This window comes from Emydura macquarii, unplaced genomic scaffold, assembly GCF_026122565.2.
Source record: "Emydura macquarii macquarii isolate MOO-44397 ecotype Brisbane River unplaced genomic scaffold, CSIRO-AGI_Emac_v2 contig_1002, whole genome shotgun sequence".
NCBI lineage: Eukaryota > Metazoa > Chordata > Testudines > Chelidae > Emydura > Emydura macquarii.
In genome coordinates, this window is record NW_027131139.1 from 1,809,753 (window position 1) to 1,830,953 (window position 21,201).

The following is a 21,201-nucleotide window of genomic DNA, read 5'->3' on the forward strand; positions in this document are numbered from 1 at the left end:
CGGCATTGCCCACCTGCCAGGGTGGGGCTGGCTCTGTGCTCCCTGCGGGCCAGGCTAGCTGGGCTCCTGCGGGGTGGCTGCCTGTTGTCTTGGGCTGTGCCCTGCTCCTGCCCACGCCCCCTCCCGCCCTCCCTCCGCCAGGTCTCCTGTGCCACCTGGACGACGCCTGTGTCAGCAACCCCTGCCATGAGGATGCCATCTGCGACACCAACCCCGTGAACGGCCGGGCCATCTGCACCTGCCCCCCAGGCTTCACTGGGGGGGCCTGTGACCAGGATGTGGATGAGTGCTCGATCGGTGAGGGGGGGCCCCACTGCCTTGGCACGGGATGATGGGGGACCTGCCCCTTTGCTCAGTGCTGGGGTGGGGGGTGGCTGGGCGGGGAGCTGGGGGGAGGGGCCCTTTGCTCAGTGCTGGGGTTGAGGTGGGGTTGGCCTGGCTGGGATCGGGGTGGGGGGGGGGCCGGAGGGGTCCGGCCCCACCTCGCTCTCTGACTCGGCCACGTCCACGGCAGGTGCCAACCCGTGCGAGCACTTTGGCCGGTGCGTGAACACGCAGGGCTCCTTCCAGTGCCAGTGCGGGCGCGGCTACACGGGCCCCCGCTGCGAGACCGACATCAACGAGTGCCTGTCCATGCCCTGCCAGAACGACGCCACCTGCCTGGACCGCATCGGGGAGTTCACCTGCATCTGCATGGCGGGTGAGCGCCCCACCCCCGCGGCCCCCAGCCCTTGCCCAACCCCCGGGAGGCGCCCCAGAGCAGCTGAGCTGCAGCCCAGAGCCCTTGGGGGGACGCAGATGCTCGAGGGGCTGGGGCCCTGCCTTGAGACCAGCTCCCCCCCCGGGGGGCTCTGAGCACAGCCTGTGTCCGGGGGCACCAGATCACCAAGAGACTGGGTCCAGTTTATCCCGTGAGACACCAAGTGCTGGTTCAGTGAGTGTGCGGGTGACCGGGAGCCAGGACTCCTGGGTTCTCTCCTGGCCTGGGGAGGCAAGCATTGTCCCGTCGGTCCAGGGGCTGGCTGGCCTGAGTGCAGCTGGGGAACGAGAGATGGGACCTCCCCCCTCCCCCCCCCCGGGCAGCTGCAGGCATCACCTTCTAACAACCCCACACAGTGAGTTTGTTGGGACTCAGCCCAGTGCCCAGCAGGGCGAGTATCTGGGTCCCCCACCCTGTGTCCCAGCTGGCTCTTGCCCGGCTTCTTGCGGGCAGCCCCACTGGAGAGGCCGGGGCTGGATGGGTGCAGGGGTCTGGGCTCCCGTGGGCAGGGCCTGGATTCCTCTGCAGCCCAGAGCCGGGAATCCTGGCTCGGCTCAGCCCCCAGGGGTTGGGAGCCGTTGGGAAGCTCAGGCGGCCGGGGGCCCCCCCCCCCCCCCCCCCCCCCGGCAGGCGGCTGGCTGGATCCCGGGGTCCGGGCCTGGCGTGGAAGTTTCCTCACCAGAGTTGCTGGTGGGGCAGGGGGCGCGTAGCCGGGAGCCAGACAGTGGGAGCGCAGGGCTGTGCCTGGAATACTAATGGGGTGGGGGGGGGGGAGGCTGGCGCGGGGCTGGGCTGCTCCTTTTTGTCTCCCAGCTCCCCCCTGTGGGGAGGAAACTTCCCCTCGATAATTTGTGCGGCCGGAGCGAGGGGGAGGGGCGCTGCGGGCGCTGCGTTTGCCAGGGCACCGGGTCTTCTGCCCCAGCCCTGCCCCCTGGTGCCCAGGTGCGCCACGCTGGTGCCGGTGCCTCTCGACGGGGCGGGGGCTGCGCCGGCCCCTTGCTGTGCAGGAGGATGAAAGGAGCGGCAGGGCCTCTGCCCTAGTGCCTGCACCGGTGACGTGGGGACCAGGCAATGGGCACAAAACCAGCCCACAGACTCCAGGTGCCCACTGCCTGGCCCTCCGGGGTCACGCCCATAGCTCTCTGGGAGGAGAAACGTTTGCCCAAGGGCCCGGGCAGCTCATTGGCGGAGCTGAGGAGACAGAACCCAGGAGTCCTGGCTCCCAGGCCCCATGCCCTACCACTAGAGACCCCCTCCCCCTCCCAGAGCTGGGGACAGAACCCAGGAGTCCTGGCTCCCAGGCCCCATGCCCTACCACTAGAGACCCCCTCCCCCTCCCAGAGCTGGGGACAGAACCCAGGAGTCCTGGCTCCCAGGCACTGGGGTGTGGGGCCGCAGCCTGGATAGTGAACCGGATGATAGTTCCCTCCGTCTGCAGCCCGGGTGGCACAGCGAAGCCGGGAGCTCCTGCCAGGCCGAGGCTGGAGGGCTGTGGGGGCCTGCCCCAGATCTGTGGGGCCGAGAGGCATTGGGATATATGGGAAAAGGGGGGCTCCCAGATTTTTATAGGGGTGGGGGCTCCCAAATGCTTTGCGGTCTCCCCCTCCCCACATGGCCAGCTGCAGGAGGAGCTGTAGCCCCACGGCGCCAGGCCCTCCAGCCACACGGGAGCAGCCCCTCCATGGGGCAGGAGTCACAGCTCTGGGGCACACTGGGGGTGCTGAGCCCCAGGGAGAGAGGGCCGGGCTGGCTCTGCTCTCCACAGCCCGGGCACCCCCTGCTTCCCCCCATTGCTGCCTCCTCAGCTCCCCCACTGATCCCTTCACACTGGAGACACATGCCCCCCCAACACGGCCCTCTCCCATCCCCCCCCACTGGGGGCAAGAGCTCCCTCTGCTGCAGCCTCCAGCGGTGTGTCTGCCCCCCCATGTCGGGGGATCCCGCCTCCCTGGTGATGGGGACCCCCCTCTAGTAATGGGCTCGCTCCAGACCCCCCCACCGCCTCCCCTGCCCCATGGTGCTGCCCTGCCCCCACCTAGCCTCCCACCTGGCCCCTGCACGCACCCCCCCTGCCCTGACCCCGTCTCTAAGGCTGGTTCTGGCTGCAGGGTTCAGCGGCACCTTCTGCGAGATCAACGTGGACGAGTGCGACAGCAACCCCTGCGTCAACGGCGGGCTCTGCCGGGACGGCGTCAACGGCTTCGCCTGCACCTGCCCCTCCGGTGAGCCCGGCCGGGGGCAGCTCCCAGCGTGGCCTGACCCGGCTCCCTCCCCGGGCCGAGGGCTGGCCTGGCTGGGCTGATGAAAGTGCCCTGGGCCGGGCCCAGCAGTGGGGGGCGCTGTGGGGCGGAGGGGAGAGGGCTCTTGTTGGGAAGCTTAACCCCCTCCCCCCACCCCGCCCACGCTGCTCCATTCACCCCCGAGAGCCTCTCGCGGGGCTGGTGGACAATGGCGCCTTTGTTCCCCTGGGGCTGCCTCTCCCGGCTGGCATTCAGCCCCCGACCCCACTTTACATGGGGGGCAGATGCCAGCCGGGGCACACAGAGGGGAGGGGAGGAGGTGGCCTGCCCCATCACTGGGCCTGTGGGGAGCCCATGCCATGGCCCTGCACAGCGCCTACCTCCCCCCGCCAGCTCCCCGCAGCCCACCCCTGGAGCCCCATTTCCCTTCCTCCCCCGGAACGCCGCTCCCCCCAGCCCCAGCATATCCCTGGCCCCCTTACTCCTGTGGCTCTGCCGGCATCAGGCTGGGACGGGGAGGGCTTGGTATGGGCAAACCCTCCCGGGCACCCACCTGAGCCCATTGCCTTCCCGCGCCCAGGCTTCTCCGGCTCCATGTGCCAGACGGACATCGACGAGTGCGCCAGCACGCCCTGCCAGAACGGCGCCAAGTGCCTGGACCGGCCCAACGCCTACGAGTGCCACTGCACTGAGGGTGAGTGAGGGTCTGCGCCGAGACCCCCTGCCAGCCCCATTCCCAGGCTTGGCTAGGGCCACCCACTGCAGCTGCACCCCCAGCCCTTAGGGGGTCAGGGTGTGCGTTACCCCGAGGCGTTCCTGGGACCCGGGGGGAGCCGGTACCAAGACTGCTCCAGCCCAGGGCAGGGACCCTGCCTGCCAGCCAAACGTGCCCCATCTGAGCCCCCTCCCCTCCCAGCATGGGGGAAGAAGGGCCAGGGAGCTCCTGCCCAGTCGGTGACACACAGGCCTGTGCCTGGGGTCCCCTTCCACAGGGCTGGACTGTCCCTGTCCCCAAGGGGGGACATATCATCCCGGGGGGCTCTATCATCCCTCCGGCGCACAGAGACGGGGCAAGGATGGCGCTGCCTGACTCTGTGTCACGTGGGTGGCACTGCCCCGCATGCCGTGTGAGCGAGGGGCACCCGGGCCAGCCCAGAGTCGCTCGCACCCGGCACGGGGGCCCTGCCCCGCGAGGAGGGCGAGAGCCGAGCCCCCTCCCCAGCCCCTCGGTTCCCGCCCCCAGGCTTCGAGGGCACGCTGTGCGAGAAGAACATCGACGACTGTTCGCCCGACCCCTGCCACCACGGCACCTGCCTGGACGGCATCGCCAGCTTCACCTGCTCCTGCGCCGCCGGCTACACCGGCTACCGCTGCGAGAACCAGGTCAACGAGTGCCACAGCAGCCCCTGCCAGCACGGGGGCAAGTGCATCGACCGCATCGACAAGTACCAGTGCAACTGCCTGCCGGGCACCTCAGGTAGGGCAGGGCAGGGCCGGCTCCACGGCCCCCGGCGCCTTCCCCCTCTTCTGCGCCCTCTCTCCCCACAGGCTACACGCTGCCCCCAGCCCAGGGGCTCTGCCCCCCTCCCCCCTAGAGCGTGTGCTGCCCCCTTCCTCTCAGCACCCCTTTCTGGTGCCCCAGAGCACTTGCTGCCCCCCAGGAATACGTCACACCCCCCCGGCTCCTGCTATGTGCCCTGGCTGAGCCTGCCCTGCGTGGGGACCCGAGGCCAGGTCGTTGGGGGGCGGTTTCCCCAGCGCGCTGTGGGGCTGGCGGTGGCTGTAAGGTGGCCCCTCTGCCCCAGGTGTGAACTGCGAGGTGAACTTCGATGACTGCGCCAGCAGCCCCTGCGACTACGGCGTCTGCCGGGACGGCATCAACCGCTACGACTGCATCTGCAAGCCGGGCTTCACAGGTGGGGCGGGGCAGTGGGTCGTCAGCCCCCTGCGCCAGGGAGCCCCCCGTGGCCCTGATGCTGGGGTGGTGGGCATGGAGTGGGGCCTTGGCTCGGGGGACCCTGGCTGTGGGAGGTGGACATGGGGGGGTCCTGGTTCTAGGGGCTGGGTGGGGGTTCCTGTGGCCCTGATTATGGGGGGTGCTGGTTCTAGGGGGGGCAGGACCCTGGCTCTAGGGGGGTGGACATGGGGGGGTCCTGGTTCTCGGGGGGGACCCTGGTTCTAGGGGGGTGGACATGGGGGGGCCCTGGCTCTAGGGGGGGGACCCTGGTTCTAGGAGGGTGGACATGGGGGGGCCCTGGCTCTAGGGGGGTGGACATGGGGGGTCCTGGTTCTCGGGGGCGGGGGGCTGTGCGCGCTCTCCGTGCTGAGTGGGCCTGTCTCGCAGGGCCCCTGTGCAACGTGGAGATCGACGAGTGTGCGTCCGGCCCCTGCCAGAACGGCGGCACCTGCGTGGACGGCGAGAACGGCTTCTCCTGCCTCTGCCCCGAGGGCTTCCACGACCCCCACTGCTACTCCCAGGTGGACGAGTGCAGCAGCAGCCCTTGCGTGCACGGCGCCTGCCGCGACCACCTCAACGGGTGAGCCAGCGCCCCCCCTGCCCCCGCCCCGCCCCGCCCCCCAGAACCACGGGGACCACCCCGCCCCCGCCGGGGGAGCCAGCTCCCCATCCTGCCCCGGCAGCCCAGGGTGGGGCAGGACCGGCACTGACCTGAGGCCCCCCCGCAGGTACCAGTGCGAGTGTGAGCCGGGCTGGGCCGGCGCCAACTGCGACCTGAACAGGAACGAGTGCGAGTCCAACCCCTGCCAGTTCGGGGGCACCTGCACCGACTACGTCAACGGCTACCGCTGCAAGTGCAAGGAGGGCTTCCAGGGTATGTCCCCCCTCACCCCCCCGCCTGCCTCCCGCCTGCCCCTCGCCCGCCCCCCGCTCACTGACCCATCTCCCCCCCAGGGACCTACTGCCAGACCAACGTCAACGACTGCGTCTCCAGCCCCTGCCTGAACAAGGGCACCTGCATCGACGAAATCGCCAGCTACACCTGCCTCTGCGACCTGCCCTACACAGGTGGGGAGAGCCGGGCACCCTGGCCAGGCCAGGGAGGGCCTGGTTCTGGGAGATATGGCCAGGTGGTCCCTGTGGTTCTGGGGGATGGGGCGACACGGGGGGGGGGTCCCCGTGGTTCTGGAGGGTTTGGTTAGGTGGGGGGGTCCCCCTGGTTCTGGGGGGGCGGGGTGAGGCGGCGGGTCCTCGTGGTTCGGGCGGGGCGAGGCGGGGGGGGCTGTGGTTCTGGGGGGTGGGGCGAGGCGGGGGGTCTCTGTGGTTCTGGGGGGGTGGGGCGAGGCGGGGGTGTCCCCGTGGTTCTGGAGCTCTGGGCAGGGCAGGGTTGGGCAAGGCCCGTGGCCAGGGCAGGGACCTGCCACCCCCGTTTGCTGTGGGTGGGTGAGTCGGAGCCGCTCTCACCGCCGCCCCCTTCTGTTTGCAGGCCGCAACTGCGAGAACGTGCTGACCCCCTGCTCCCCCAACCCCTGTGAGAACGGGGGAGTCTGTGACCACACGCCTGACTACGAGGGCTTCACCTGCAGCTGCCCCCCAGGCTGGCAAGGTACCGTCCCTGGGCCCCATCCCTCCCCATCCCTCCCCACGGCCTCCCTGCCCTTCCCGCTCTGACCTGTGCCCTTTGCCGCCCCGCCAGGTCAGAGGTGCCATGTGGACGTGAACGAGTGTGACCGGGCCCCCTGCCGGAACCGGGGCACCTGCACCAACCTGCACGGTGGGTACAGCTGCGCCTGCCGGCCGGGATACACAGGCACCAACTGTGAGACCGACATCGACGACTGCGCCCCCAGTGAGTGCAGGGGGGGGATCGGGCGCCCTCATCGGGGCACCGCACGCTGGCTCGTTCGGCTGCAACCACCCCATTGCCCGGCCAGGGCGCCGTGCGGGACTCCAGCCCTGCAGGCAGCCGGGGGCACTCTCCCCTCGCAGACCCTGTGCCCCGCCTGGCGCTGGGGGCTCTGTCCTGCAGGAGGCGCTGTTAATCGGGCAGCTCCCACCGAGTCTTTGCAGTCACGTCGTCCGGCCGTTCCCTGAAAGCTGGGCTCAGTCTGTCCTGGACAAGGCCTTCCCGAGGGCTCCCCTCCCTCCAGTCCTATCCAGCCTGCTGGTGCAGGGTCTTCCCCTCCCACCCCCACGGCTGGGCAGTGCCGCTGTGAGGCCGGGATAGCCGCTGCTCCCTCCCCAGAGGTGGCTGTCTGTGGGGCCGTGGGAGCGAGCAGGGGAGGGGCTCTGGGAATGGCGGGGGCGGGAGTGTTCCCCGTGGGGCAGTCCTGGCTGGAGTGGCTGAGCTGGGGCCTGCCCCCCAACCCTGAGCGCCTCACGACCCTGCCACGTGCTCGCCCGCAGACCCCTGCCTGAATGGCGGCTCGTGCCAGGACGGCGTCAGCGCCTTCCTGTGCACCTGCCTGCCGGGCTTCACGGGCCCGCGCTGTGCCAGCGAGACCAACGAGTGCCTGAGCAGCCCCTGCCGCAACGGCGCCACCTGCACCGACTACGTCAACAGCTACACCTGCAGCTGTGCCCCGGGCTGGGCCGGCCTGCACTGCGAGCGCAACGTCCAGGAGTGCACCGACAGGTGAGCCCCGCCCCACGGGGAGCCCCCAGGCAGGGAGCTTCAGCCCATCGGGGGGACCTTGCGCCTGGGCTTCCTGGCAGCGGCTTCCCTTGGCACTGCCAGGCCCTGGCCCCGGCCCCCAGCCTAGGAGAGGCCAGTCAGTGCCGGGGACCCTTGACAGGGGCAGGGGCAGTGGTGGGGTGCTGGGGGCGCTGGGAGGGGGGCAGGCATGGTGCCGGGGGGGGGCGCTGGATGAGGGGGCAGGAGAGCAGGGTCGCCAGCTAACCGTGCCGCCGTCCCTGCAGCTCCTGCTTCAATGGCGGCACCTGCCTGGACGGGGTGAATTCCTACACGTGCCGCTGCCGGCCCGGCTTCACGGGCACCCACTGCCAGCACGAGATCGACGAGTGCCAGTCCCAGCCCTGCCTCAACGGGGGCATCTGCCTGGATGGCGTGGAGTCCTACCGCTGCACCTGCCCCCAGGGCTACACGGGTGCCCAGTGCCAGGTGGGCCCTGCCCCGGGGGATGGGGTGTGGCACGGGGAGGGGGTGGGGAGGCCAAGGACACAAGGTCCCAGTGTGTGGGGAGGGGGAACGTGAAGCCTGGCAGCGTGGGGGGAGCCCACAGGGTCCTGTGCATTGGCAGGGGGAGGTGGGACCTGGCATTGGGGCTGGGGGTGGGGGAATGCAACATTGTGGGTTGGGGGGCAGGGCCTGGCCTCCGGGGGGACCATCACCCCAGTCTGGTGGGGGGCAGGGCCTGGCCTTGGAGGGGGGAAGACACCCCAGTCTGGTGGGGGGCAGGGCCTGGCCTCAGAGGGGGGGATGACACCCCAGTATGGTGGGGGGCAGGGCCTGGCCTCGGAGGGGGGGGACACCCCAGTGTGGTGGGGGATGGGGCCTGTCAGCAATGGAGGAGCCCAGCTGGCTGTATTGGCCCCCCAGGTCGTGTCCCCCCCAGATCACATTGTCCCCTAACTCCTCCCCCCCCCCGCAGACCCTGGTGGACTGGTGCCGCCGCTCGCCCTGCCAGAACGGGGGCCGCTGCCTGCAGATCGGCACCGCCCTGAGCTGCGAGTGCCCGGGGGGCTGGACCGGCCGCTACTGCGACATCCCCAATGTCTCCTGCGACGTGGTGGCTGCTCACCGAGGTGAGGCTGCCTCTGCTGGGTCGGCCGCGGGCAGGCCAGACCCCCACTGCCAGGCCTGGGCTGGGAGGGGTCTGGCCGCGGCAGGAGCTGCCCTTGCTGGGGGATCTGGAGGGAGTTGGGGGGCCCATTGGGCAGCTCTCGAGCAGAACCAGCAGGGAGAGCCTGGGCCCTGCCCTGCCCCCCCGGGCCCTGCTGTCCCAGTCACGTCTGCTCCAGCAATGGGTGGGGATGGGGGGTCAGAGCAGGGGGATGGGAGCCAGGACTCGGGTCCTGTTCCTGCCACTGACTCACCACGTGACCGTTGGTCCCTCTCCTCTGTGCCCGTCGGAGCTGCCCGGGGGGCTGGGCACACGGCCTCACCCTGTCTGTCTGGGGCAGGGGTCTCCAAGGAGCAGGTGTGTCACTACCGGGGCCAGTGCGTGGACGCCGGGAACACCCACTACTGCCGGTGCAAGGAAGGCTACACGGGCAGCTACTGTGAGAGTGAGATCAACCACTGCCAGCCCAACCCCTGCCAGCACGGCGCCGCCTGCCACAGCTTCATCGGCAGCTACAAGTGCGAGGTGAGTGAGCGCCGGGCACCGAGGGCCCTGGGCACTGCCACGGGTTCTGGCCAGGCTGCTGGGGAGCCCCGGGAGTTCTGCCCCCAAGACGCAGGCCGGGCCAGGGGGATACCGAGCAAGGCCCGTTCAAACAGGCTCACCTGGGAGCAAGGCGGCCGAGACCTGGCCTGAGCACAGAGCTGGGAGCCAGGACTGCTGGGTTCTGTCCCCAGCTCAGGGAAGGGAGCAGGGGCTGGTGGGATGAGCGAGGGGCTGGGAGCCAGGACGTTGACAGTCTGTGAGCCATGGGATGAGCCCTTCCCCTCCTCTTGATGGTGCCCCACCGCCCCGCCTCCCCCCAGCAGAGGAGAGGGGTTGGTGGTGGTGGTGGAGCCTGTGGCCTGGTATAACCCCTCATGGCTGGAGGGTGTAGAGCCAAGGGGATGTGGGCCCAATACGACCCTTCTCTGGTGAGACTCCAGCAGCTGGGGGTCCAGGGCTCTGACCGGGCCGTGTCTGTCCTTCCCTGCAGTGCCCACTGGGGTTCGAGGGCAAGAACTGCGAGTACGACACGGACGAGTGCCAGTCCCACCCCTGCCAGAACGGGGGCTCCTGCATTGACCTCGTCGGGCGCTACATCTGCTCCTGCCCGCCGGGCACTCTGGGTAAGGACTGGGCACTGTGTGGTGGGGCTGGGAGGGAGGCAGGGTACTGGAGGAGGGAGGATACCTGTGGGGGGAGGGTTCGGCTTACCCTGGTTACTTTGGGGGGACAGATGCCCCCAGGATGGGGTGCTCTGGCTACTCTGGATGCTGCAAGGTCTCTGTCCCCCTCCCATCTCCCTGTCTCCCCCCCCCCCCCCCCAGGCGTCCTGTGTGAGATCAACGAGGATGACTGCGCCGCGACCCCTGGCAGCCGGGCGCCCAAGTGCCTGAACAATGGGACGTGCGTGGACCGGGTGGGCGGCTACCGCTGCAACTGCCCCCCCGGCTACACAGGCGAGCGCTGCGAGGGTGACATCAACGAGTGCCTGTCCAGCCCCTGCCTGCCCCAGCGCACGCTGGACTGCGTGCAGGGCGCCAACGACTTCCACTGCCTGTGCAAGCCGGGCTACACAGGTGAGCGTGCCACGGGGCGGGGCTTCACAGGCAAGGGGCGGGGCTTCACAGGTGAGCGTGCCACGGGGCGGGGCTTCACAGGTGAGCATGCCACGGGGCGGGGCTTCACAGGCAAGGGGCGGGGCTTCACAGGTAAGCGTGCCATGGGGCGGGGCTTCACAGGGGAGTGTGCCATGGGGCGGGGCTACCCCAGGCAAGGGGTGGGGCTTCACAGGGGAGTGCCACGGGGCGGGGCTACCCCAGGCAAGGGGCGGGGCTTCACAGGGGAGTGTGCCACGGGGCGGGGCTTTCCCAGGCAAGGGGTGGGGCTTCACAGGGGAGTGTGCAGGGCGTGCATGTGAGTGGGGTGCGCGGGGCAATGCAGGTGCTAGCAGGAATGCTCCAGGCTGTATGAGGGCATCTGGCCCCGAAACCCCCAGCGGGAGAGGGTTGGGGTCAGTGCACCCCAGAGGGGGTGAGCTGGGGGAAGGTGGCTGTGCTGGGAGCTGTTCCCGAAGGGGTGAGGGGGAGCTGCCCTCTCCCTGGACTCCCCATGATCCCGCCTCGGGCCCCCGCCCCCCACAGGCCGGCGCTGCCAGACCATCGTGAACACGTGTGAGTCGCAGCCCTGCCAGAACGGTGGCCAGTGCAAGCTGACGGTGAACACGCCACTGGGCTACGCCTGCCGCTGCCCCCCGGTAAGAGCCCCTGGGTGGGAAGGGGAAGGCTGCTGGGCTCCGGCCAGCAAGACGGTAACACAAGCCAGGTGCCTGCCATGGAGGTGCTGAGGTGCTGGGAGGACTGGGGGCTGGTCTGCCATTCCAGGCCTGGAGCTGCAGGGGGGCTGATCTGATGGGGGTGTGCTGGGGCTGGTTCCATGACACCTGGGGGTGGGGATAATCGGCTGAACGTGAGCGCCCGGTGCTGCGCCCTGGCTAAAAAAGCCAGCGCCGTCCTGGGAGCCCAACGGGAACCTCGAGCAGGAGCAGAGGGTATTTTACCTCGTACCTGGCCCTGGCACCCCGGCTGCGGGGCTCCTGTGTCCAGATCCGGTGCCCGCAGTTTAAGGGTGCAGATCTGTTGGTGAGGGGCAGAGAAAAGCCACGAGGAGCAGAAAAGCTGCCTGACAGCTCGACCTCGGTAGCTTCCCAAGGAGAAGGCGGAGGGGGGTTGACCCCGTCTGGGGAACGGGAGTGTCACCTGGGGCTCTTTGGCCAAGCGACCGGCATCTGACACGAGCTGGCGGCTGGGAGCTGAAGCGAGACACGTCCAGACTGGAAATCAGGCGTCCGCTTTAGCCGGGCAATTCCCCATTGGCGCGGCCCAGCGCGGAGCAGGCTGGATTCTCCACCGCGGGCGATGCTGCCGCGTCAAGCGGAGGGTCCCCTTCTGGCCCGGGTCCCAGTGCGGCTAGGCAGGGGTTGGTTCTGATCCGGGTCCTGGTGCTGCTGGGCAAGGTGCCCAGGGCCCGGTTCAGGTCCAGGAGCTGGTCCTGGTGCCATCTCTCTCCCCCCTCTCTCGCCCCTCCCCAGAACTATTCCGGGCCCAACTGTGAGCGATCCGTGCTCTCGTGCCGGGAGCTCTCCTGCTTCAACGGGGGCAGCTGCCAGCACACGGCGCTGGGCGCCCGCTGCTCCTGCCCGCCGGGCTTCACCGGCTCCGCCTGCCGCCTGCGGGCCAACAGCAGCTGCGCCAGTGGCCCCTGCCGCAGCGGGGGCACCTGCATCGAGACGCCCTGGCCCCCCCACTTCCAGTGCCTCTGCCCCAGCGGCTCCTCCGGCCTGCATTGCGAGCTGAATCCCCAGAACCCCCTGGAGCTGCAGTGCCTGCAGGAGGGGTGCGGCGCCAAGGCCGGGGACTCCTTCTGCGACAAGGAGTGCAACAGCCCGGCCTGCAAGTGGGACGGGGGCGACTGCTCCCTGCTGGTGGACGACCCCTGGCAGCAGTGTGAGGTGCTCCAGTGCTGGCAGGTGTTCAACAACAGCCAGTGCGACGAGGCCTGCAACACGGCCGAGTGCCTCTACGACAACTTCGACTGCAAGAGCCGCGAGCGCACCTGCAAGTAAGGGGGGGCTGCGGCGGGGCCGGTGGGGGACGACACGCTCAACGCAGGGCGCTGTCCCTGCAGAGTTCACGCTTGCCCCAGTGCGGTGCTAGGGGGTGCTCCCCCCCCCGCCCCCGATCGGTGCTGGCTCCAGTGCCCCGGCCCGGTGCGCGTGCACGCTGTGCCGCCGGAGGTGGGCTCTTGTGGGTGAGACGTGAAAAGGAGGCCCTGGGTAGTCGTGGCCTGTGCGGATCCCACGGCGTTTGCTTTAATCCTGGGGCCGTGCCCGGGTGGGATGCGGGCGCTGTTCACACAGGGACGCCTGGCCCGGCTCGGAGGGGCAGCCGCCTCTGGGGTGGGGCGCAGGGGCTGTTTATATAAGGACCCCTCACCCGGCTCGGAGGCGCAGCCGCCTCTGGGGTGGGGCATGGGGCTCTCGCAGCCGCGTCTCTCCGCTGGCCAAAGATCCCTGTAGGCACCGGAGCAACGTCCCCGACGTGTCTTGCTGTGTGATGAAGTCTGCAGCAAGAGCAGTGATCCCATGTGCCCTGGGGTGCCGGATGGAGTGCGGGGGGCTGGGGCTGGCAGGCGGGGGGAAGCTGTGCGCTGACCATGCTCGTGCCCCCCAGCCCCGTCTATGAGAAGTACTGCTCAGACCACTTCGCCGACGGGCGGTGCGACCAGGGCTGCAACCACGAGGAGTGCGGCTGGGACGGGCTGGACTGCGCCCGCGAGGTGCCGGAGCACCTGGCCAGCGGGGTGCTGGTCATCACCGTGCTGCTGCCCCCCGACGAGCTGCGCAAGACCAGCACCACCTTCCTGCAGAAGCTGAGCGCCATCCTGCGCACCTCGCTGCGCTTCCGCCTGGACAAGGAGGGCAACTACATGATCGAGCCCTTATACCGGCCCAGCCGCCTGCGCCGCCGGGAGCTGGGCCGGGAGGTCATCGGGTGAGCTGCGGGCCACAGCCGGGGGGGGGGGAGGAGAGACGCAGCCCCAGGGGACGCAGTGGGTGGGGGGGGGGGAAGAGACGCAGCCCCGGGGGCTGCAGGGAGAGCCCATGGGCTGGGATCCTGGCATTTGGAGGGCTGGTAGAGGGGGCTGGTGCCAGAGTGGGGCTGATTAGCGCCGTGGGGGGCTGGTCCTGGGAGCAGGGTTGGTGCTAGCCGGCCCTGGGGCAGGCACTGGGAAGCTGTCTGCTGACTGGCACCACGACACAGCCCTTTGCTCCCAGAGATGCCACGGGGCCACCTTTGCTCAGCAAACTGGGCCCCCACCTGCTCTGCTGCGGGGCCCAGGGTGGCCGAGCTGGCCTGTGACCCGCTGCCCGTGCTCTCGGAGGGCAGCAGGGGCCGTGGGGGCAGCGTCCAGGGACCTTGTCTCCTGCCGGGACGGGAGCAGGCTGCCCCGGCAGGGCTGGGGCCTGCACGACGGGGGCGAAGCAGCTGCTGGCAGCTTGGCAGAGATCAGGGAGCCTGGGCCAGGCCTGCTTCGGGATGTGCGCTGCCCTGGCTGCAGGGGGTGCAGGGCCACCGGTAACTCTTCATCTCCCTGCCCCAGCTCCGTCGTCACCCTGGAGATCGACAACCGCCTCTGCTTCCAGGCCTCGGACAAGTGCTTCCCCGACGCGCGCAGCGCGGCCGACTACCTGGCTGCCCTGGCTGCCGTGGAGCGCCTGGAGTTCCCCTACCCCATCAAGGCTGTGCACAGTGAGTGGAGGCGGGGCCAGGGCCAGGGGGCGGAGTCTCAGGGCGGAGAGAGGGGGTGGGGTCTTGGGAGGGGCGGGGTCTCAAAAGGAGGCGGGGTCTGACAGCTCCCCACCCCCACAGGTGACAAGCTGGAGCCGGGGCCCTCGGACCCCATGCGCCTGCTGCCCTTGCTGGTGGTGGCGGCCGTGATCCTGCTGGTGATCCTGGTTCTGGGGGTGCTGGTGGCACGGCGGAAGCGGGAGCACAGCACGCTCTGGTTCCCTGAGGGCTTCAGCCTGAAGAAGGAGAACAGCAACAAGAACCGGCGGGAGCCCGTGGGCCAGGATGCCTTGGGCATGAAGTACGGGACCCGAGCCCTCAACCCTACTCCCCATGCCCTGGCCTGGAGCCCGGCGGGCCCCGCTCACGGCAGCCTGGGTGATTTTACCTGCTGCGGCCTCCTGCTGCCAGGGGCTGGTGTGTGCCCCCGCGGCTCGTCTCTGCCCGCGCGCCCCACGCCTGCCCATGCGCCCCATGGCTGCCAGCCTCTGTATGCCCCAGTGGCACCTTGTGCAGTGAGGGCATGTCCTAGGAGTGGGCCCCTGTAGCCCCGGGACTGTGGGGAGGTGGGCGGGGGCTGCACGGTCAGTGCTGGGGTCTAAGCTGTGTGCTTCTCTCTAGGAACATCAGCAAAGGGGAGAGCCTTATGGGGGAGCACTCAGACGACTGGATGGATGCAGAGTGCCCGGAGGCCAAGAGACTCAAGGTACCACCACCTGTGGACACAGCCGTGAGCTCCAGCTTGCTGGGCGCTGGGCTCGGCCACGCCCTGTGGGGGGATCCCAACCAGTCCCAGGCACTGCACTGAGCTCCTCGCTGGCAGCTGCATGGGGAACCCGCATCACAGCTGGGCGAGTTGGAGGGAGTGGGGGAAAGGGCTCCCCCGGCAGGGATGGGGCAGGACCTGCCAGCTGTGACTGGCTGTGCTTTGCCCCCAGGTGGAGGAGCCGGGCGGGGACTCAGAGGACCCTGTGGACTGCCGCCAGTGGACACAGCATCACCTGGTGGCAGCCGACATCCGAATGCCACCCTCCATGGCCCTGACGCCACCCCAGGGCGAGTTCGACACCGACTGCATGGACGTCAATGTCAGGGGGCCAGGTAATGGGGCAGGGTTCTATCTCAGGGACTACAATTCCCAGCATGCAGTGCAGGCACGCTGGAGCAGTGCATCCTGGGTGATGCAGGCTCACTGAGTAGTTTCAGGCAAGCGTTGCCTATGCTGCTGACTACAAGTCCCAGCATGCACCGCAGTGACTCCCGTTCAGCCACACAGCATGCTGGGAGCTGTGGTGTCTCATGCTGGAATCCCTGGGGCAGGCCCTAGTTAACCCCTTGGTGGCGGCTCTCCTTGCAGATGGCTTCACCCCGCTCATGCTGGCCTCGTTCTGCGGGGGCGGCGTGGAGGCCGACCTGGCCGAGGAGGACGAGGCTGACGACTCCTCGGCCAACATCATCTCGGACCTCATCTGCCAGGGCGCCAACCTGAGCGCTCAGACGGACCGCACGGGCGAGACTGCGCTGCACCTGGCCGCCCGCTACGCCCGGGCCGATGCCGCCAAACGCCTGCTGGACGCCGGCGCTGACACCAACGCCCAGGACAACACAGGCCGCACGCCGCTGCACGCTGCCGTGACCGCTGACGCCCAGGGTGTCTTCCAGGTGAGACCCCGTCCCCCTCCGCACTGCCCTGATGGCTGGTGAGCCTCCCCAGTGCCGCCTTCCCAGTGAACCCCATCTGCCCTGTGCCAGGACTGGGTCAATCCCCTGCCCTTGCTAGAAAATCCCCTCTAGAGCCCCCCTCTGCCCACACTGGGAGGGGCTCCTTGGGTCCCCCGGGTGGTCCCATGGTGGAAGTTCTGGGCTGGGGTGCGGCTCCTCCCCTCCAGTCTCACACCCTCCCTGCCCGGCAGATCCTGATCCGGAACCGCTCCACGGACCTGGACGCCCGCATGGTGGATGGCTCCACGGCGCTGATCCTGGCCGCCCGGCTGGCTGTGGAGGGGATGGTGGAGGAGCTCATTGCCTGCCACGCAGACGTCAACGCTGTGGACGAGCTGGGTATGCGGGGGGGCGGCTTCCAGCCTGGGGTTCCCTGCATGGCCAGGGGGGCCTCTGCGGAGGGCTGCACCCAGCTTCTCCTGGGGAAGGGCCTGCTCCAGCTGTGGACCTGGCTGTGGGTATCGGGGCTCAGCTCTGCACCCTTCTGCCTCCAGCATGAGGCCACCTGGGGGGCTGGAGGAAATGGAGGGCACTGCCATCCCGGGAGGGGCTGTGCAGGTGGGAGGAGCCCAGGGCTGGGCTAGTGGGACTGCGGGTCGGGTCCAAGGGGCAGCAGCAGGGTGGGGGTGGATCGGCTGAGTGCCCCGGCCTCACGGCTCGGTTCCCGCAGGGAAATCTGCGCTGCACTGGGCCGCGGCCGTGAACAACGTGGAGGCCACGATCGCGCTGCTGAAGAACGGGGCCAACAAAGACATGCAGGACAGCAAGGTGAGCGGCTGGCGGGGTGGGCGGGTCTCAGCCCTGGCTGTCACTCACCCTCTAGGCCCAGCCCCCAACGGGGCAGCCCCCACTGCGCCCTTCTCCTGGCTGGGGGCCAGGGAGCCCCAGGGCATGGCGCTGCTGTGCTGCGGAGGGGGAGCCCAGTCTGCCCCTGGCTCTGAGCTCCTGGCACAGAGAGCTGTGGCCACCTGGCATTCCCGGGGCTCCGGGGCAGGGGGCCCCCAGTCTGAGCCCCTCTGTCCCCCCCCAGGAGGAGACCCCGCTGTTCCTGGCCGCTCGAGAGGGCAGCTACGAAGCGGCCAAGATCCTGCTGGATCACTTCGCCAACCGGGAGATCACGGACCACATGGACCGGCTGCCGCGGGACATCGCCCAGGAGCGGATGCACCACGACATCGTGCGGCTGTTGGACGAGTACAACACGGTGCGTAGCCCGCAGGGGGCGCTGCCCGCCGGCCACACCATGTCCCCGCTCATGTGCCCCCCCAACAGCTTCTTGCCCAGCCTCAAGCCCACCCCGCAGGGGAAGAAGAGCCGGAGGCCCGGCGCCAAGAACGCGGCCGGGGCCGGCAGCAGCGCCAGCCTGACCAAGGAGGCCAAGGGGCGCAGCAAGAAGCTGAGCCTGGAGTGCCAGGGCGCCCTGCTGGAGAGCTCCGTCACCCTGTCGCCCGTCGACTCGCTGGACTCGCCCTACGTGGCCAACCCCAGCTCGCCCATCCTGGCCTCGCCCGGCGTCTTCCACCCGGCCGGCTCCTCCATGTCGGTGGCCTCCACCCCCATGGTGCATGGCATGATGGATGGGCCCTTCGCCGTCAGCCTGGCACGACTCAGCGACCTGGGTGAGGTGGCATCAGCCCAGAGCGCCATCCTCTCCATGAACCGGGTCTCCATGCCCTCGCTGCCGCGCCAGCCCGGCTGCGTGGGGCTCAGCCTGGGCATGGTGAGCCCGGTGGCGGTGCCTTTCGACTGGCACACCCGTGTCCCCACCTCCCAGTGCAACCCCGTCATCGGGGTGGTGCACCCGGCCGCCTCCCACCCCAACCTGCACCAGCAGGCCCAGCCCTTCCCCCAGGGGCTGCTTCTGCCCAATCACCTGGCCATGGTGCACAGCTCCCAGGTGCTGGCCGCTCCCAGCCCCGCCAAGGAGCCGCCCCCGCCAGCGCCCACCCCTGGGCAGCCCATGCCCCCGCCACCCCCCGCAGCGCCCAGCCTCGGCCGCGCCAGCCAGCCCATCTCGCCCAAGGAGGGGCAGGGGGGTGCGCGCCCCGGCCCCCCGCCGCCCCCCCAGTATTACAAGGCGCCCGGCGGGCAGGGGGCAGAAGATTACCCCACGCCCCCCTCGCAGCACAACTACGCCCCAGGCCAGGAACGCACCCCCAAGCACTACGTGCACCTGCGCAGTGAACACCCCTACCTGACGCCCTCGCCAGAGTCCCCCGAGCAGTGGGCCAGCCCCTCGCCCCACTCGCTGTCCGACTGGTCCGAGTCCACCCCCCGCCCGGCCGTGCGGGGGCCCCCCCAGACCCAGCTTTCCCACCTGCCCGACCCGGCCACCAAGATGCAGGTGTTTGCGTGAGGGGGAGGGAGCCCAGGCCTCGAGCCCCTTCCCCCTGGCCCGTGAGCCCCCTTCCTGGGGGAGCCCCTCACTTGCCCCCAGGCCTCTGCCTCCTGGGACCCCCCCCCCCCCACTGTGTTTTTTATAAGAAAAAAGTCAAATGTAAAAAGGAAAAAAATCCCTCTTTGGGGGTGGGGGCTGTGGGCTCCCCCCCAACTGCCACAGGGGGCTCTGGCCATGCCCCCCGACCCCCCCTCTCCCTGGTTGGGGGTGTTTGTCTTTTTTAAAAAAAAGTCTTTTGTATAGAAAAAAAAAAGTCATTTAAACGAGCGCTTTATTTTTACAAAATATTCTAGGTAAAGTGTCCAGTAGGTGTCGCTAGAGCACCGTGGGTGGGGTGGGGCGAGGGGGGAAGGTGATCCCAGCCCCCCCACCCGCCCCTCCGCAGTGGCCTGGTGGGCAGAGCGCCCCCCACGTTGGGGAGGTGCCCGCCCGCTGTAGTTGTGTACTGGGTACGCAGCGTTAGCCTGTGGCCGCTGCCCGGGGCACAGACCCCCTCCCGCAATGCGGGGGGGCTGAGTCCCCACCCTCCCGCCCCCTGGGCCCTCCACAATGTGGGGGGACTGAGCCCCCCGCTGTCCCGAGCTCCCTGCCTGGGGCCGAGGCCCCGATCCTCTCCCCAGGTCCCCCGCCCTCCCCGTTTTGTTTCTTGGCACTTCATCACATTCCAGGTTAATTTATTCCTTGGAGATTCCCCCCCCCCCAATTGTACCTGTCCGGGGGGGCTCCAGCCAGTGTGGGGGGGCTGCCAGCTGCCCTTGCTGTCTCCCCAGCAGCAGGAGGAGCCACCCTGTCAGTGCCCCCCCAGCACCACTGCCACCCCTGCGCTGGGCCCAGCCCCCCACCCCGACTCTGGTCGGGACAGCAGCTGATCCGGCCCCCTCCGCCCCACCATGGCAGCTTGCCCCTCCCCGCGGCGGGGGGGCCCGGGCCAGCGCTGGGCCCCGGCTACGGTACGATGCCAGGCAGCCGCCCGCCGGCCAGCACTTTGTACATGGCCCGTCTGTAAATAGCTCCGGGAGCAGAGGCTGGGAAGGAGCCCGGTGCCCGGGCACAGCCCCTGCCCCCGCCCCGCCCCCGCCGTAGCGTAGAGGGGCCTGGGCCCCGATCGTCACGCCTAGGCTGACCTGTAGCTCGTTTTTCAACTATTTTTTAAACCCCTGTTTAAATCAAGTAGCTTTGAACCAACTGGGCGCCGCTGTACAGAGCTTGGCCCTGTGCCTAACCCCCCTGCGACCGGCGGTACCAGGAGCCCTCACCCCGTCCCTGCCCCTGCTCCTAACTCCCCTGGGACCCGCTGTACAGAGTCTGCCCTGCACCTAATCCCCTGGGACCTGCTGCACAGGGGTCCCCCTGCCTTCCCCTGCACATAACCCCCCTGGGACCCGCTGTACAGAGCCCGCCCCTCACCTAGCCCCTGGGAGCTGCTGTACAGAGCCCGGCCCCATTGCGCCTAATAAAGTTGTAGTTAACAAGGAACCTGTCTCTGCCCCTTGTGTGCGCCTGTCTCCCCGTCACCCCCCCGCATGCACCTCTGGTCTGCGCCATTCACCGTGCCCCGGCCCTGCCGGTGGCACTGGAGGGGGTGAGGAGTGGCTGCTCCCAGCAGTGCTGGCCCGCCGTGGGTCTCTGCCGTGGGTCTCAGCGTTTGTTGGCTGGGGCTGGGACCGGAGGAGCTACCCATCCCTCCTGGCCTGACGCTCTCCGCCCCCCGGCAGAGCAGGAACAAAGAGCAGGGGCAGAAAGGCTCACGACTGCCCCCCTCCTGCCCCCAGCTCTGCCCACATGCTCTGGCTCTGCTTTCTCCCAGGGTCTTGAGCTCTGCCTCCCGCCCCCAGCTGCCCCCCCCACTCAGCTCAGCTCTGACTTGCCACAGGCCATGGGCACCCGCCCATTGTAGCTATCGCTGCAGTTGTCCTTTCACCCCACGGTACCTGGGCTGTGGGGCTGGGAAAGGATTTTGCTCCGGTAACTTGCCTGCCTTACAGTGCGCACCCGGCTAACCCACTTGTGTGCTGAGCGCCCTCCAGCGTCGTCCCGCGCCGCCTGGGGTCGAACCCGAGCACGGCTTGGCTCCTTGCAGCACGAGGAGCCCCGGCCGTGCTGGGGGCGCAGGGGGTGCGTGCAGCACCTGCTGTGAGCCCTGGAACGCGCGGGCGGCCAGTCGCCCGCCATGCCGCCTGGAGCGGGTGCGTGGCAGCCCTTGGCTTTCGGGAGAGCAGTGACTGGCTCTGGTTCAAAGCCACCCGCCACGTCAGCAGGACATCCCCAGCTCCGCCCCGGCCTGCAGCTCCGGGGGCTGATAATCCCCACTGGGGAGCTGCAGCCCAGCCAGACCGATCTGCAACTTGTCAGGATGGTCCCCACCCCAGCCCCCATCTCAGCACTCCCCCTCCTTCCTGATCCCCGGGCAGCTGCTCCTCAGCGCCTCCTGCGCCCCCTGCCCTCTTGTGTGTGGTGAAGGGCTAGGCCAGCGCCCGGGGGCCTGGTTCCCCTCCTGCCCCCCCCCTCCCCCGGCGTGCCACTGCCCGCAGGGCTCAGCCCAGCCTCTGCTTCCCCAGTGAGCCCAGGGCAGACCCAGAGCTCCGCTACCTCCCTGGCTCCCAGCAGCAGGTTCAGGGAAGTTACACGGTCCTGAGCCAGCGGGACTCACGCCTCCATGGGGCCGGGCCCGCTCTGCCCCCCTAGATCCAGGTGGCTGGTTACAGAGGGAACTTGGCGTTACAAGCCAGGAGGACGAATTCCCCACTTCCTCCTATCAGCCGAGCTATTTGCATTTCCACTGACGTTCCCCAAAGCCGATGCCCTGGCGAACCCCAACAACCAGCCACCCCGACCCTGCCTGTGTCTGCCCGGGGATCTGAGCCACAGGCAGGGCCAATGGCTTCACGGCTGGGCCTTCGCCCAGCTCCCACAGCCCTGCATGGGGTT

General features: G+C 69.2%; 1 protein-coding gene across 1 annotated transcript in view; it reads left to right on the forward strand.

Moving 5' to 3' along the window:
- The window catches only part of NOTCH3 (notch receptor 3), a 37,268-nt gene extending 17,519 nt beyond the window's left edge, over window positions 1–19,749 (forward strand). Inside the window, exons 7-34 of the mRNA XM_067544627.1 lie at window positions 142–297; window positions 515–700; window positions 2,869–2,982; window positions 3,581–3,694; window positions 4,244–4,477; window positions 4,806–4,916; window positions 5,345–5,537; window positions 5,686–5,831; window positions 5,912–6,025; window positions 6,444–6,563; window positions 6,654–6,806; window positions 7,364–7,592; window positions 7,877–8,078; window positions 8,569–8,722; window positions 9,101–9,285; window positions 9,797–9,929; window positions 10,131–10,382; window positions 10,947–11,059; window positions 11,894–12,423; window positions 13,035–13,355; window positions 13,966–14,114; window positions 14,235–14,454; window positions 14,775–14,859; window positions 15,092–15,254; window positions 15,511–15,815; window positions 16,067–16,214; window positions 16,546–16,643; window positions 16,906–19,749. Of these exons, the coding sequence (XP_067400728.1) occupies window positions 142–297; window positions 515–700; window positions 2,869–2,982; window positions 3,581–3,694; window positions 4,244–4,477; window positions 4,806–4,916; window positions 5,345–5,537; window positions 5,686–5,831; window positions 5,912–6,025; window positions 6,444–6,563; window positions 6,654–6,806; window positions 7,364–7,592; window positions 7,877–8,078; window positions 8,569–8,722; window positions 9,101–9,285; window positions 9,797–9,929; window positions 10,131–10,382; window positions 10,947–11,059; window positions 11,894–12,423; window positions 13,035–13,355; window positions 13,966–14,114; window positions 14,235–14,454; window positions 14,775–14,859; window positions 15,092–15,254; window positions 15,511–15,815; window positions 16,067–16,214; window positions 16,546–16,643; window positions 16,906–18,231 (6,254 nt within the window). The 3' untranslated portion in view covers window positions 18,232–19,749. The remainder of the gene's footprint in view (window positions 1–141; window positions 298–514; window positions 701–2,868; window positions 2,983–3,580; window positions 3,695–4,243; window positions 4,478–4,805; window positions 4,917–5,344; window positions 5,538–5,685; window positions 5,832–5,911; window positions 6,026–6,443; window positions 6,564–6,653; window positions 6,807–7,363; window positions 7,593–7,876; window positions 8,079–8,568; window positions 8,723–9,100; window positions 9,286–9,796; window positions 9,930–10,130; window positions 10,383–10,946; window positions 11,060–11,893; window positions 12,424–13,034; window positions 13,356–13,965; window positions 14,115–14,234; window positions 14,455–14,774; window positions 14,860–15,091; window positions 15,255–15,510; window positions 15,816–16,066; window positions 16,215–16,545; window positions 16,644–16,905) is intronic.
- Window positions 19,750–21,201: the final 1,452 nt, after the last annotated feature.